The sequence below is a fragment of the Nelusetta ayraudi genome, unplaced genomic scaffold (assembly GCF_046127955.1).
Source record: "Nelusetta ayraudi isolate G7.1 ecotype Tasmania unplaced genomic scaffold, CSIRO-AGI_Nayr_v1 ptg000042l, whole genome shotgun sequence".
NCBI classification, from domain to species: domain Eukaryota; kingdom Metazoa; phylum Chordata; class Actinopteri; order Tetraodontiformes; family Monacanthidae; genus Nelusetta; species Nelusetta ayraudi.
The window spans coordinates 12951278-12966344 of record NW_027466092.1 but is presented as its reverse complement, the minus strand read 5'-3'; the positions used below and the strand labels follow the sequence as shown (position 1 = coordinate 12966344).

At 44.0% G+C, this 15067-nt stretch overlaps 2 protein-coding genes across 2 annotated transcripts; one reads left to right on the top strand and one right to left on the bottom strand.

Moving 5' to 3' along the window:
* Positions 1–936: 936 nt before the first annotated feature.
* dlx4b (distal-less homeobox 4b) lies at positions 937–4271 on the top strand. Its single transcript, XM_076034585.1, has 3 exons — positions 937–1523; positions 2420–2613; positions 3859–4271. The coding sequence occupies exons 1-3, from the start codon at positions 1202–1204 to the stop codon at positions 4111–4113; spliced, it is 771 nt and encodes a 256-aa protein (XP_075890700.1). The 5' UTR covers positions 937–1201; the 3' UTR covers positions 4114–4271.
* Positions 4272–10500: 6229 nt separating this feature from the next.
* dlx3b (distal-less homeobox 3b) lies at positions 10501–13532 on the bottom strand. Its single transcript, XM_076034572.1, has 3 exons — positions 12981–13532; positions 11905–12089; positions 10501–11511 (listed from the first exon to the last, which is right to left on the bottom strand). Exons 1-3 carry the CDS (start codon positions 13321–13323, stop codon positions 11197–11199), a joined length of 843 nt encoding a protein of 280 aa, XP_075890687.1. The 5' UTR covers positions 13324–13532; the 3' UTR covers positions 10501–11196.
* Between the last annotated feature and the right edge of the window lie 1535 nt (positions 13533–15067).

Sequence of the window (15067 nt, the reverse complement as noted above, 5' to 3'; positions counted from 1 at the left end):
CCTTTGAAATCGTATTCAAGCGTAAAATCTAAAATTTAAATTCTATTCCTCGCAGGTGCAGTGGAGGTCACATTTGTTAAACAGGTGAGCTGTTGACTATATTATTCACGTTAATTAGTAAATTGTAAAGCGCAGCATTGCCTTCAGTGTTTTGTGAGTGCTGAATTATTAATGAATAAAACATCAATTCGCGAGAGTAATGAAATATTGGGATACTGAGAAGCTGTTTAGCTGAACCGAAACCAAATGATTTGCCCTACCAATCGATGTTTTATTTTATGCGTTTTTCTTTTTGTTATATCAAAAAATCCACTGTGTGATATTTCAGATTTCTGCCGCGTTTGGATAAAAAAATGTCTCCTTTTTTCAAAAATATGTTTTGTTCAGAACATTTTGGCAGCTTACATTGATATATAATTTAATACACAATTATCTTTTTTCAAATTAAATAACGGTCTGTTTTAACGGCCTAATTTTATTTGTGTGTTGTAAATTAATATCCAACAAATTTCATTTCTTGGTGGCTATTTTATGGAGGCTAGGCTTTTGTACATACTCTAATGATTCTTTCTTTTATTATTAAAGTTTGGTCTTAGTAAAAATAAAAAAAAACTACAACATTGTAACCAGCCATTTATTATTGAAAAGTACAGTTTGTTTCGTTAAAGCTCTTTACGTATTATTATTATTATTATTATTATTGTTATTATTATTATTATTATTATTATTATTATTATTATTATTATTATTATTATTATAGCATCGTGCAGAACTAAACGCCGATTGTTCAAGAAAGACGGGGATCAGTTCCTACATGCAGGTCCCCGCTGGCCGCAGCGCGGCAGTCTGCCTCATATGTTAATAAGGTGAGCTCCCGTGACAGCTGGCTGTTGTCGACCAATCAGCGAGCTCGCAGAGGGGAAGGCAGCGTGTACTGTGAGGCTGCGCGGGGCAGGAGGTGTTTGAAGAACAATGTCAGCTCCCTCACTGATGTGAAGAAGGATATCTGTCTCTTTTCTCTCAGCTTCTCGCTCGCCCTCGAGGTTTCGCTTCGGTGCTCGACCATGAACGCAGAAACCCGCGAAATTATCTCCGCCGCGTCGGACCCGCGTGTGGATTTCTTCCAGGTTTTCCTCTCTGCCCGGCGCAACTCATGAAACCCCCTTCAGAGCGACGGCTTTATGGACTCGCCTATTAGCTAATGATGTCTATGGGTTTCATGCCTGACAGTCTGAATGCCTCGGATCCCTCCAAATCTGCCTTTCTGGAGTTCGGCCACGGACACCCGGCGCACCAGCAGCACTCCTCGGGCCTGTCCCACATATACCCGGTCCACAGCTTGCACAGTGTCGGCCAAGCCCAGCATGAAAGTCCCTTTTCGGGCAGCGCGTCCTACGGCCGCTCCCTGGGCTACGCCTATCCGGCCACGGTGAACACGCACCCGTCGTCCGCGTACATGTCCTACCAGCACAGCAGCCACAGCAACAGCAGCAGTCTGACCCACAGCAGGCTGGAAGCCTCGGGTAGGTGTGCGACCTCTCTGCCACTTGTACAGTAAATAAATGATGTGCTGCAAAATACGCCATATTGCCCGGCGTGAGGGAATTATAAGAAACTAAGCTAAAGCGTAAATGATGTTAGTTGCTTTTGTTTTCTGTGAACTTCAAAATGAATGTTGAAGTCTGTGTAGGCTAATTAGGGTCCAAACCAGGCCTGAAGTTCCGCCGCTGCCTCTTTCAGGGTCACTCTCTCTCTTTCTCTCTTGCGTCCTGGCAGTAGATTATTTGATTGCACCTCAGTCTATTTGATCAAAATCTACGTAAACGAACGGACGTGGAGAATACACCTCTCATAAACTACTTTCTGGCATTGCGCACAGTGACAAGGAGTTTCCGTCTTACCTGTCACTACTGTGGTTATGGCCTGATTTAAATCAGAGTCCCTCAAAGTATTTTGTCCTAAATGATATAACCAGGACGAATGTAAACAGCCTGTAAAAAGCACGTGAAACACCCGAGCTAATAAAGCGAAGCGAGCTTGGCGCAGTAATCAGGACATTTGGAGTCGTAGAACTTGATGACCTCTTAATGATAAGCTGTCCAGCTGAAGCTGCCTTTCAGAGCCTGCCGCCGCGTTAATTGCATGTAATGCGCAGCCTGTTGGTTGGGAGTCTGCGGCCACTGCGTTTCTTCAACGTTCTAACCATTTATCACTGTCGTCGTGTTTTTAGGCCCATTTGTTTTCCCCTCTGAGACCCTTGAACGTTTGACCTGCAGCCTCTTAACATTTGTTATCAGTCAAAAGTCGGCATATTTTATCTAATTGTTTTTTTCTTCGTGTGTGTGTGTGTGTGTGTGTGTGTGTGTGTGTGTGTGTGTGTGTGTGTGTGTGTGTGTGTGTGTGTGTGTGTGTCCTCTAGATCGCGACAGGTCAACCTTGATCGAGAACAGGGACCTGCGTCTGAACAGCAAAGGGAAAAAGATCCGGAAGCCTCGAACCATCTACTCCAGCTTGCAGCTGCAGGCTCTGCACCAGCGCTTCCAGCAGACCCAGTACCTGGCCCTGCCCGAGCGCGCCGACCTTGCGGCCAAACTGGGACTCACCCAGACTCAGGTGAGACTCCGAGAGCCACGCTGCACCCATGTATCCCGGGTGGGTCAGGTCAGAGCAGGGAAATATAGGGGTCAGGCTAAGAATTGTGCAAGCAAAAGGTTGTTCCTCGCACCAGAGTATCATTAATATACTTCCGCTGCCAATGTTTTAAACTCGCATTAATCCCTTTTAGATAAGGTCGGTTACTGGCGCAGGTGAGGGCCTGATATTGGTACGCAGAGCGCGGATGAAGACTCTGGTTGGGGGAACTTGGTGTCCGCTGCTCGGGGTGTGTTTTTAAGGATCACGGCGCTGGTGGAGATCAAATGAGCGCCAAATTGTCGTGATTTGCAAGCCGATCCTTTAATGCAAGGCTTGTTTACCGTGCTTAATTTCAAGGATGTATTTCCTTTGTCACTCCTCATCCCCGAAGATCTCTCGGTGAATGAAGCGTGAGAAGGAGAAGGGGAAAGGATGGGGGAGGAGGATGGACATTCTAGGCTACTGTACAGTTGATAAGATGTTATTACAAGTGTAAAACAACTTTTTATTTATTTGTTGGCGTGCACGTGCGTGTTTTCTCAGACGGCAGTTCTTTTTTTCTTCAGCAGGGAGTTAAAATTATATCCGGAACGTGCGATGTGGAAATGAAACAAAATAAAAAACACGTGCTTATCTCAAAGAGAACAACTGTGAATCTATATTTACTTACTTACTCACTCTTTATAAATGTGTTGTTGTTTTTCCTCCAATGCCCAAACAAGTTGATTGACTGATAATGTGTCACTGCACTTGGGTAAAAAAAAAATAATAATAATAAAAATCGCACATTTATCTAAGCAGTCATCTGCCAGTTACGCCCATATTTCCCGTGCTGGTATTTTATCGGAGCTTTTCTCGTCCCCCTCGCCACTCTTCCGTGGTCAAATAAATAAATCCCTTCAAAATAACGTTTTTGATCTCAGTCGAAAAGCAGCACAACCCTGAGTCTTTAAGGGATTGCTGCCGTCACACTCACGCACCAAACAACGAAAAAGAAATCTTATAAGTGGACGGTAAATGTCACTCAACTACGAGTCTCAAGTGCCACGCGTCATGATTTGGAGAAACAACAGAGAGGGGGGGGGGATATATTTTTATTGCACTCAAATTATCTCTTTTAGCGTATCCCGTAAAGTATAATAGGCAATAGCATAATAAGATCCATTTACATAATTGTTTTACACAATAAATCTCTGGAACATGTGGCCGTATTTTCTCCTCCAGGTGAAAATATGGTTCCAGAACAAGCGCTCCAAGTACAAGAAGATCATGAAGCACGGCAGCGGCTCGGAGGGGGAACATCTCCACAGCACCAGCTCCATCTCGCCCTGCTCGCCAGGCTTGCCGCAGCTCTGGGAGGTTTCCATGGCCAACAAGGGAGCCCACATGCATCCCAACACTTACATGAACAGTTATGGACACTGGTACCCGAACCACCAGCCTCACCAGGACGCCATGCCAAGGCCTCAGATGATGTGAGTTGGATTGTTTTGGAGGGGCCGCGCAGCTGCTGCTCGGCTCTCGACTGAACTTGATCTCAAAACGACATTTCGGGGATTTATTTTGTTTGTTTTTTTGCTTTGTTTTTTAACGAGTGATCTGAGACTAACTTTTTAATCGTGTGAATTATATATATATATATAAAAAATAGTAGCCATGAAAATATACGTTTTATTTTTTAGGGTTGCATAATGTCCTTTCAACTTCAGGTGCGCGGCTACAAACTTACTAAAATGTGCTTCTTTTTTTTACGTGTTGAGTTTAAAACGAGTCCTCAAAGTGTACGTGAGTCTACTGAATTACCACACAAGTTTCAGTTGCATGATGCGACAGTTTGTTGAGAATTTTAACAAATAAAAAAATCATTTGGATTTGGCGTCATGACGTTTCATTTAAGATTTAAGTAGCTAGATTTTTTTTATTTATTTTTTTTATTTTACTTCCGTGAGATGTTTAAATGTTTGTCAGAGCAGCCAGTCCTGCCCACTCGAGTATTTGCTTCTATGTGGAGGTAACTATATTATGTTGACTCTACTAACGGTACAAAAATCAACTGCAGTGACGAGGACATAATTTTTCTTTCCATGTGAGAAAATTTCTCATTTTAGCAAATTCTTGATGGAATTTTCACTGTTTTGAAAAATCAATTATTTTCAAATGCATTTATTCCTATTGAGGGAGATATCGAAGTAACAATCAAGCAGAATACCTTCCTCCGACGAAAAATAATCAGAGGAATAGCCCCTGTAATCAATCCCTCCCTTCCTTTACGCACAGCAGTTCTGCGCTTTTACGCACGAATAAATTGGCAAAGGCGGCGAGAATGAGAGACGGACACTGACGCAATTAAACGTGACTTTGGGGGGGCAGCTGTTTTCTTTGAAATAAAACCTGTTTTTTAAAGCAACGCCGTGAGGATAAAGGATCCACACAAAGCGACTGGACGACGTTTTCGTTCACTCGTGTGTCATGTGAGGCTCCATCACAAACCTTCACCGGCTCACACAGTCAAATGGCCGTGATTTTCCGCCAGTAAACTGCGCCTGATTTATCGCTGTCTGGGCTGATTTGCACATGCTGGCGTGCTCACAGTTCAAACACGGAGAATTGGTCCTCTGTATCTTTGGGAGCACGTCCTGCTAGTCTTGGCGGCACACGACGCTCCTTGATTAATGAGGGCGTAGAGTCCGGAGAGCAGCACGACACGACCTCTTCTTCTTCTTCTTCTTCTTCTTCTTCTTCTTCTTCTTCTTCTTCTTCTATGTATCTGTTTCATTACTCGCATGCCACCATGGCTTTTTGGGGAAAAATATTATGTGAACGACACACACGAAATATCTATTTATATAATCTATTTAAACACTTTATTTAAAAGGACATGTTGACTAATCTGTGATGCAACAAGAGCCTGTATTTTAAGTCAAATCCTTGACCTTTATATTAAAACCATCTGGATTAATTTATAAACATGCCCTTTCATGAGAGCAAGGGTTATGACAATGCGTCCAAATGTATCATGTCTCACTCATGTATTCTGTTTTTCTATATGTTGATTTAACGTTTCCCCGGGAGGAGGCCCATTGAGATTAAAAACCCCGACTTCAGTTAAATCCCAGCCAGCAGGCACAGGCAGCACTGAGAATAACGAAACAACAGTGAATACTAAATTGGGAATCCAATTCCATGTCTTTAATTTGGCTCAGTTAAATAGAAGAGCCTGAAAGGACGTCTGATGGTAAAATCTGGCCTTATATAAACCTGCATGACATGTGCACAGGTATCTCTGACAAAATTGGATGGCAGTTTTAAATCATGCACATGTAATAACATTATTATTATTATTATTATTATTATTATTATTATTATTATTATTATTATTATTATTATTATTAATAATAATAATAATAATAATAATAACAATAATAATAATAAGGTTATAAGTGTTCTGAAAACACATTAGACAGTGTTATATAGAACAAAATAACATCAAAAAATACACCAGAGTTTGAGAGAAAAAAAAAGGCAAATTCAATTTGACTGCAGCAGCTTTTTAAAGCTTTAACAATGTCCGCTTTACCTCACCTTTCCTCTGGACAAATATCCAAAACCAGCTCCTCTCTCTACTCCAGCCTCCCACTCCTGCATCGTCAATGCCGAGCAGCTCTGTGTATCTGCTTTGAACCTGACAGCAACAGTCGGCCACAGTTGCAGCATTCTTCAAGTGCAAAGACTCCTGGTGTTGCTTCACTTTAGGTTCAGCCACACACACACACACACACACACACATACGCAAGGTGTTGATGATAGTAAAACAAAATACAACACAGCAATTTTTATGCCTTTTGAAAAAACAATGAAGCTATTTATAAATGTACAAATAACCTATGGATATATCATCCACGTGGTGACCATGCTGTCCATCACTGTGCCTGACGTAAAGTGACCCCCCCGCCCCCCTCTCTCTCTCACTCTCTCCCTCACTCTCTCCCCTCCCCACACACACACTCTGATCCTACCTTGGTTGGAGACCTTCAGCCTCATTCAGGAGATGGGATGCCTCCCGTGGTGTTTCTTCAGCAGAGCCTCCAGTTTTCATTCCTACACGACTATGTGCCTGCATATCCACACACACACACACACACACATGTGGCACAACATTAGCATCTCCTTTTATATCTACGCACGAAATACGCTGTGCCCCCCCCTTTATTCTCCCCCTAATTCCTGACCATTACGTGCCATGTTAGCAGAGACAGAAGAGGTGAGAACTACTCTGGGAAAATTGTAGGCAATTTCACATCTCTAGATTAGAATAATGGCTGGCCGAGTCGCAGGAGAAGCTTCCAGACAGCAGTGGTGGTGGTGGTGGTCGGGGGGGGGAACTATCCCACAGGCAGTAAAGGCCGCGTGCAGAGCAAACAAGCAGATCGGAGGCCGATGGACAAGTTGAAGGGTGACGATGAAGTCGAGCCCGACTGTAGGAACGTTGAGGGGTTTATCAGATGCGAGGTGACCTTGATGGGTGTTAATGGCAGGACAGTGCTGAGCGATTAAATCCCACATTGGTTCTGGATGGACCATCAACGGGGAAATGATCGTGATTAGCCTGAGCAATCTGACGTCTTGGCATAATTGTGAGAAGCCTATACCCTGTTGGAGGGGCTTCAACAGGGCACACACACACACACACACACACACACACACACACACACACACACACACACACACACACACACACACACACAGCACTAACAGGTGGAATTTATGCAAATACCAGATTAGAGCCAAAACAGTAGATTAAACAGTCCTGACATACAAAGGTGCATGAAAACGCCCTTTGTGACATCACAAAGAGGCTCCGTCCATCTCCCGAGTTTGTGAGGACCACCACTGAGACATTGCTTCCACACTATTAGGTCTTTGTCTCTCCCCAAACATGCAGAAGTCCAAGGCAGCCACAATCAACCCGAAACCCAGTTTTTTTCACTGGAGGCTGTAAACAGACAGCTAAATTGGGGTATGTTGTTTTCTGGAGATCTCAAGTGTAGTTTTTTCCCCTTGTTGTTTTGGTTTGTAATGAATCATGCAATGCTTCTCCACTGGCATCAAGGTTTAAAAAAACAAAAGAAAGGGTTCAACGTGGGGGCTGTTGAGGTCTGTTTCTCCACAACTCTCACGTCCGCAGGAGACGATTTTCGTTTTTTGGCAAAAGGTGAGCTCTTAACAGGAGCAGCACTCACACCAGGGAAATGACACTGCCCGGTCCAGGCCTGGCCTGCAGGTCAGCCAGGGTTCAGGAGTCCACAGCTGTCAGGGATGCCATTCTGCCTTCATTTCATCCTGCTTCAGAGCAGAAATGGAGAGAGTGAGTGATGCTAATGCCCGGCCAGAGACTTGGACAGCTGCTGCCCACCAGCTCTTTCCATGGCCTGCGCCTCCTGCCGTATCGCTGCACACCAACGACAACAACACACACTGGTGGCTGTTGTGAGGTGGGGGTTGGTCGGGGGGGACTCGGCCCCGGCTCTATTTAGGGCTGCTGTGATGTCGTGCCACGCAGGATCACATTCAAGTTCAACAGTTCACCTCCATGGCGGCTGGGATGAGTTAATGTTTCAAGATGACACACACGGACGAGTCCAGCGACAGCCCACACACACACACACACACACCAACAGAATGCACGCGGTTGTCCTCGGCACAAGTGTTTCCTCTGACAAGTGAAGCTGCAGGGGCCACACAAGCTGTGGGAGCCACCGAGGGGAGGTCACACGGACCCCTGGTGAGATTTCATTGATATTTAAAAAAAAAAAAAAAAACTGCAATAGTAATCATGCTGCGTTTGTCAAATCAGCACAGTGGCCCGAGACGATGAGAGACGCTGCAGACAACTGGAGAGGCTCTGAGAGGGACGAGCCTGGATAGAACTCTTCTTTAGGGACTGTGACACGTTTAGTGATTTGTGGAAAAAATGTTGGAGGCGTGTTAAATGAACTTCTGTACAAATCTGGAAAGTGGGTTGTTGTTGTTCTTTTCCAAATAAACCATTTTTTGAAAATAAAACAAGAGTTATTGTTGATGTGAAGAATTAAAAAAAAATCCCCAAAAAATGTATATCAAATTTTAGGTGACTGCAATAACAATCTCATTTTTGTAAACTGGAAATTCTGCAGAACAGGAGTCAAATCTATGACATTATGTTTTCTCTCCATGTTTTGCCTTTTAGATTTTAACATCTTTTGACTCTTTCAGCATTTGGTTTGTTTCAAAATCCATGTTCATGTTTGAAACAATGAGTGCATTGTCTTTCTCAACAAGTGGGCGGTCCACAAACATTTGTTTGTACTTGTCGAACAGATGTGAGCAAATGTGAAATGACAAAATGGAAATTTCAGAATGTAAAAAGCCACGTCCAAAAAAAAATAAATCAATCCAATTTATTGAAAGAATGAGGAGAATAAAAACATTATCACAACATCATTGTTATATTGTCAAAGTCTATATTCATTACACACAATATCAAGAATTTTTCTTTGTGCAGGTAATTCTACAGAAGCATTTGGCGTCATTATGTTTCAATGCCAGTGTAATATGTTAAAGAATAGAATAATAAGGTAAGAATGAAAAGTCTCTATATATAATAACATCAAATAGAACACCTATGAGATCTTTGCATCTTCTGATAACACAAACCTCAGTACTGAGAGAACCTCACTGTGAAGCATCTCAACAGATTTTCATCCATCAACACTTTCAATCGCTGCTTCCACTCAGTAGTGAAGTTGACTCCTGCATTAAACACGCGGCACTGCATTTTCTCTGGGTGCGTAATGACGGGCCGTGGTGGTCCATTTGGAGGCGATAGCCATCATCAGCACACTCTCCATCACGCAGCCTGCCTTTTTTCCTCCTCCCTCCTCCTCCTCCTCCGCAGCACATTTAATACGTGCATGCGCGGCTTTGCGTCGCCGAACGCGGCTTTACGGCCCACTGTCATTAGCCGCTGGTTGTGCAGACGCAGAAGAAGGGAGGTTTTATGTCACCGTCTCATTATTGCGGTTGTCATAACAGTCATTACCGGGGCAGTTGTCATGTTCCTCTTACATCTCTTTTAGCTCATTCACGCGGACGGTGGTGTCCGGTGCTCGCGCCTCCCTGACGCTGCTGCTGCTGCTGCTGTCTTCTTTACATCAAAAAAATAAAAAATAAAAATGTGCTCCTCAGCCACTACATTCCCTCTATAACTTATAAGGCAGTCAATGAAAAATGTAAAACATTTCAAACCTCCCGCCTTGTCTTGTGTACTTGGCAGGGCTTCTGCCCCCCCCGGCAACATTGTATTGTGTCTTCGCCGCCCCCCCCCCCCCACCCCCTCCTCCACCACTGTGTGTGTGTGTGTGTGTGTGTGTGTGTGTGTGTGTGTGTGTGTGTGTGTGTGTGTGCGCGCGCGCAGAGGGAACTCTGTCTTCGCTATCTGGCAACACAATAGTAATAAAACCGAGTGACTCCAACATGTCTGCTCGTGTGACGCCTCCCGTTGCTGCGCTTCGCACGCAGCTCCCGGCGTTGGCAGAGGGAAGGGAGAGAAGTCTCTCCACAGCGCTGCTGCGGAATAAAGACAGAAAGGAAAAGGAGAAAAAACAAAAAAAAAACAACTGTTGCGCTTCATGTTTTGGATCGACACGGATTCAATCCTGAACTCTCTCTCTCTCTCTCTCTCTCTCTCTCTCTCTCTCTCTCTCTCTCTCTCTCTCTCTCTCTCTCTCTCTTCTTCGCCAGTTTCCTTCAGTTCGGGTTCGACCACGACGTCCAAGTAAAGTCAACTGGGCACACGCCAGTCGATAAAATGCGCTAAGACACACTTCATGCAAGTAACACCTTTATTCGTTTGACAAGAAGGCAACAAGTGGACTAAATTACATGAGCATGAAAAAAGGATTTTGGAAGCACCACAGTGCAGTCGTTCCGTTTTAAAACTCATACGATCATAGTGGTTCTGCATATAAACACGTATTTACAGCCTTCGACGTTTTTTGTACAAATCCATATAAATATTGACCTGAGTGTTTCTCGGTTTGTTTGTTTGTTGGTTTCAATGTTTACTATTTTGGGGCGAAAAAGTTTCGCTTGCACATTTCTGAGCGTAGCACGGATCAACTGCACAGTTTTGTCAACATTTGTTTCATTTTTTTCAGGCTACTTGTTTTTCAAAAGTTGCATATTTGTTTCATTTACAAAAAAGGGAAATAAAAGAAGTAGAACATGAGAGATAAATAATTTAAAAATAAACACGCCGGTTGTCCGTTAAATACACGTGGCCACAAGTGATCAGAAAAATCCCTTATGTGCTTTTGAGAATAGGAAAAACAGCTCTGGGTGGAAAAAGCAAAAAAAAAACAAAAAACAAACTCTTGATCATCCAAAAACCAAAAGCTGGCTGTTTTTTTTTTTTTTTTCTAGGCCTGCTCGCTGTCCACTCAATATTTGCTCTGCAGAGTCACTGTGGGTCAGACCTCGTTTCAAATAAAATATGAACTTGGAGATTTTGCTCTTGAGTCATTGTCAATAAACAGCTCCCACGCTCTGCTGCGGCACTGGGTGGTGCACGGTGCCCGGGTGCTGTAGGTGCGATCCCTGCTGGTACCAGTGGTTGTTATAGTCCTCCAGGTAGGGCGGAGACGAGCTGTGCGTCGGCTGCGGGACCTGAGCTCTGTTGATCGGGGTGCTCTGCGGGGTGCTGTTGTCCCACACTGCGGGGGACGGCGGAGAGTTGCAGGCCATGGAGTCACTGGCGTTGGGGCTGTGCTCCAGCGGGACCTCGCCGTTTTTGTACAGTTTCTTGAACTTGGACCTCCGGTTCTGGAACCAGATTTTAACCTGGGAGCGCAAAGAGTGTGAGCGTTAGATATTGTGTGCAAAAAAATTAAAATGAATAAATAACACCTGATGAAATATTATTTCTAATTTTTTTTAATTGGTTAAAGTCTTATGTTGTAGTTAAAGATTCGAACAAACTAGGGATATTTTTCACATAAAATACGTATATTTATAAATAAAACTGAATACTTGGTATCGGTATATTTGTATTAAAAGTGGATGATTAAAATGTGTCCGAGTGGCACGGAATATCTTCGTCTCTGTGCGTAATTACGCATGGACGCACGGCACCAAACAACTGCTTGGTTTGTCATATTGAAACGCTGATTCTTTAAGAACTGACATTATTCTATTTTGCTTTAAAAGGCACCGCACTACTTTGAGTCCGCTTACCTGCGTCTGAGTGAGGCCAAGCTGGGCCGCGAGCTCGGCTCTCTCGGGCAGGGCGAGATACTGCGCCTTCTGGAAGCGTCTCTGAAGCGCAGCGAGTTGGTAGCTGGAGTAGATGGTCCTCGGCTTGCGAATCTTTTTTGGCTTTCCATTCACCATGCGGACCTCAGGCTCTGGCTCCTCTTTCACTAAAATAAACAAGTAAAAAAACAGAACATTTGGAATTTGTTTGAAGTGAGGAAAGTAGCAGGGAAATCGTAAAAACGTATTTCAAAAGCGAAACCGCAACGATAAAATGTATTAAAGTGACCCTCATATTTCAATGTTGGCAAAACAATTGTAAAAATTAGTGATTTCACAAATGTTCGGATGTTCATTTGTTAAAAAAACAAACAAACAAACAACGACAACTTTTAATGACTTGCACGAGTAAGTAAGGCGTCAGGATGATTAAAGATTTGAATAATTCCCACAGGGTAGTTTTATTATTGTATCATTATTTTTTTTTCTTAAATTACTAACGTAAAAAGCCTGGCGTGACATTAAAATCGATGGGGCGAAAATAACTGGCTTTGATTAAATCATCATCGTTTTATGGCCAGCTGGTAATTCCCACTCTTCCCAGACATGCTGGCGGCAGGCTTCCAGTAAGAGAGCGTGGATTTTTATTTATTTATTTATTTGTTTATTTGTCTTGTTTAGCTGCAAATTGCATAAAAATGAAGAGAATATGTACATGTGAATATTTCACTGAAGGTGATGTGATTTAAGCAGAGGCGAACACGTGAAAAGTTCTAAAAACTAACTTGACCCCATTTCACTTGAATTGCTCACGCCTTTTACCTGAGACTAACTAATTCACTATTTCTGATTTTATATAATTTAAAAAAATATATAAAATAAAAAAACTTTACCCGGGAGTAGTATTTTAATTTATTTGCTTTTCCCACAGTGGCTCGTGTTTTCTTTGTTTTCATCGACTCTTTATCTTGAACCGAATTGCGCACATAACATTAAGCGCGACGGACGTAAACACAGCCACAGATATTCCCGGCCGCACGTCTCCAGTCACCGCTTACCTGAGCTGGGGGGCGAGGCCTGCAGGTGGTCTCTGTTGTAATGTCCGAACTGTCTGTAGCCGTTAGAGTAGGGGTATTCAGATTTGGTGGCGTACGCTCCCGCGGCTCCCATTCCGTTCAGGTTAAACTGGTGGTGGTAAGAGTTCATGGGCTGTCCGTACGCCTGACTCTGGTAGTATTCGTGCTGGCCGTGCGCCGTCTGTCCGCTGAAGTAGCCCATGTCCGTCACCGACGACTCGGGCAGAGTTGGGGAGTCCTTGGAGTTCGGGTGGCAGCTCATAGATCCCGGCAGGTCGGTCAGAATACACGCGATCTTCTTCTCGTACGTTTGTCCGGTGCTCATGGTTGAAGGCAAACCCTCCTTCCGAAGTTGGGCGCAGGGAAAGTCCACTTGGCGTGTTCTTTCCTCGCGCGAGCAGGAAACGCAGTGGAGAAGCACAAGTGCGTGTATGTGTGTGTATGTGTGTGTATGCGTGTGCGCGCTCGGAGGCGCAGCCTATATAGTCCTCTGAAAGTCTTCCCGGCTGTAGAAACTCGGTTGTGGCATCGCTCAGTCCTTGTGACACAGTTATAGAGCGCTGGACAGGGAGCTGCCTTCTGATTGGCTGCAACCCCTCCCCCCTCCAAACCAACTCTGCCCTCCACCTCATCCCCCTCCATCCAGCAGCCTGGCCGCTAAAACTTCAGCCCCAGAACGTCCGTACGCAAGAATTCCTCAGTGTTGTGTTTTTTTTTTCCCCTTCTTCTTCTTCTCCCCACTCCCTGTCTCTCATGATTTGCATTTGCTGTATGAACATTCTTGCGAGGTCAAATCACCTGTCCCGTAAATGCCGTACAGGAATTGCATCTGACATGTCACAGTGTCGGCGCACAGAGACAATACAGCATCAGCTGCTTCAGGAGCACCGTGAAAAGCCCTGTTTCTGCAGCCCCCTTGAAGCGCGTGTGTGTGCGTTTGTGTTTAATGCAATGTTTTCTTAACAGCGCCTTAAGAGCAGAACTTTATTCACCATATGTAAGGGGTCGCCCCCTCCAGCCCCTAGCCCCCCCACATAGGCCCCCTTTGTCATTCAGAGGTGTTGGCGGACAGCGAGCTGGATGTGAAAGAGATGGCAGAGATAGGTTAAAGACTCGCTCAACTGATAGCGCCAGTGGGTAAATTCCACGGACACGCTCCGTGTTTTGCGTCTGCGCATGTGCGTGCATTATTGCAATCATTGTTGGAGGAAAAATGTATACTAAGTGCACTAAGTTAGACCCTTGGTAAGGGAAGACAGGGGCCAGCAGTGAAAACATTAGATCTTAAATGTACAAATTCCTTTCAAATAAATGACAAGATAAATACAGAAAAGTAGTTGTTTTTTTGGTTTGTATTTTACCAACTTGTTTAAATTTTACTAATGCTGCGGCGCAGTCAGTTGAAAACGCGGTACGCAGTGCCCCCTGCTGTGCTCATGCACACACAGACCATCTACTTATATTAGTCATGTCCACAGTTTCTATAACGGCCAGAACTCAGCCCACAGGGACAAGGTTTCACAGAGCTCGTTTTTTCTTACCACACCATGAGAAGAATTATTTCTTCTCACAGAATAGAATCCGTATATTCCGACATATATAAAAGACTGGAACAAATTGTCTATTTGGAGCTCCATGTGTGATAAACGACCGCCCTCTTTCGGTCGCTCTGTGCATTGCTGCTGTGAAATTATAATGGAAGTAAGACGTTTATTTAAAGCACGTTTTGACCGAATTAGACGTGAAGCTGAGTGTTTGAATAGAAACAAGTGTCTTTTAAATTGATTTATCTCGAACTCGAAAATATATCTGGAACTGGAAGAAAATGTATTGCACTGTCCTCGGTTTTATTCTAATTCAAAATATATGTAGTGAAGAGTCAAAGGAAGAAAAGGAGGAGAAAGAAGAGGGGGAGAAAGAAGAGGAGAAAGAAAAGGAAGAGGAAGAACAGTAAGATGAGGAAGAACAGGAAGAGGTGGAGGAAGAGCAGGAAGATTAGGAGGAAGAACAGGAAGAGGTGCAGGAAGAACAGGAAGAGGTGGATCTGATCCTTCCTGCTGGAAGGCATA

Coding starts and splice junctions, on each gene's coding strand:
- dlx4b (XM_076034585.1), top strand. CDS start 1,202: ATGATGTCTATGGGTTTCATGCCTGACAGTCTGAATGCCTCGGATCCC. Junction 1,524..2,419: donor CAGCAGGCTGGAAGCCTCGG/GTAGGTGTGCGA, acceptor TGTGTCCTCTAG/ATCGCGACAGGTCAACCTTG. Junction 2,614..3,858: donor TGGGACTCACCCAGACTCAG/GTGAGACTCCGA, acceptor TTTCTCCTCCAG/GTGAAAATATGGTTCCAGAA.
- dlx3b (XM_076034572.1), bottom strand. CDS start 13,323: ATGAGCACCGGACAAACGTACGAGAAGAAGATCGCGTGTATTCTGACC. Junction 12,090..12,980: donor GGCCTCGCCCCCCAGCTCAG/GTAAGCGGTGAC, acceptor TGTTTATTTTAG/TGAAAGAGGAGCCAGAGCCT. Junction 11,512..11,904: donor TTGGCCTCACTCAGACGCAG/GTAAGCGGACTC, acceptor TTGCGCTCCCAG/GTTAAAATCTGGTTCCAGAA.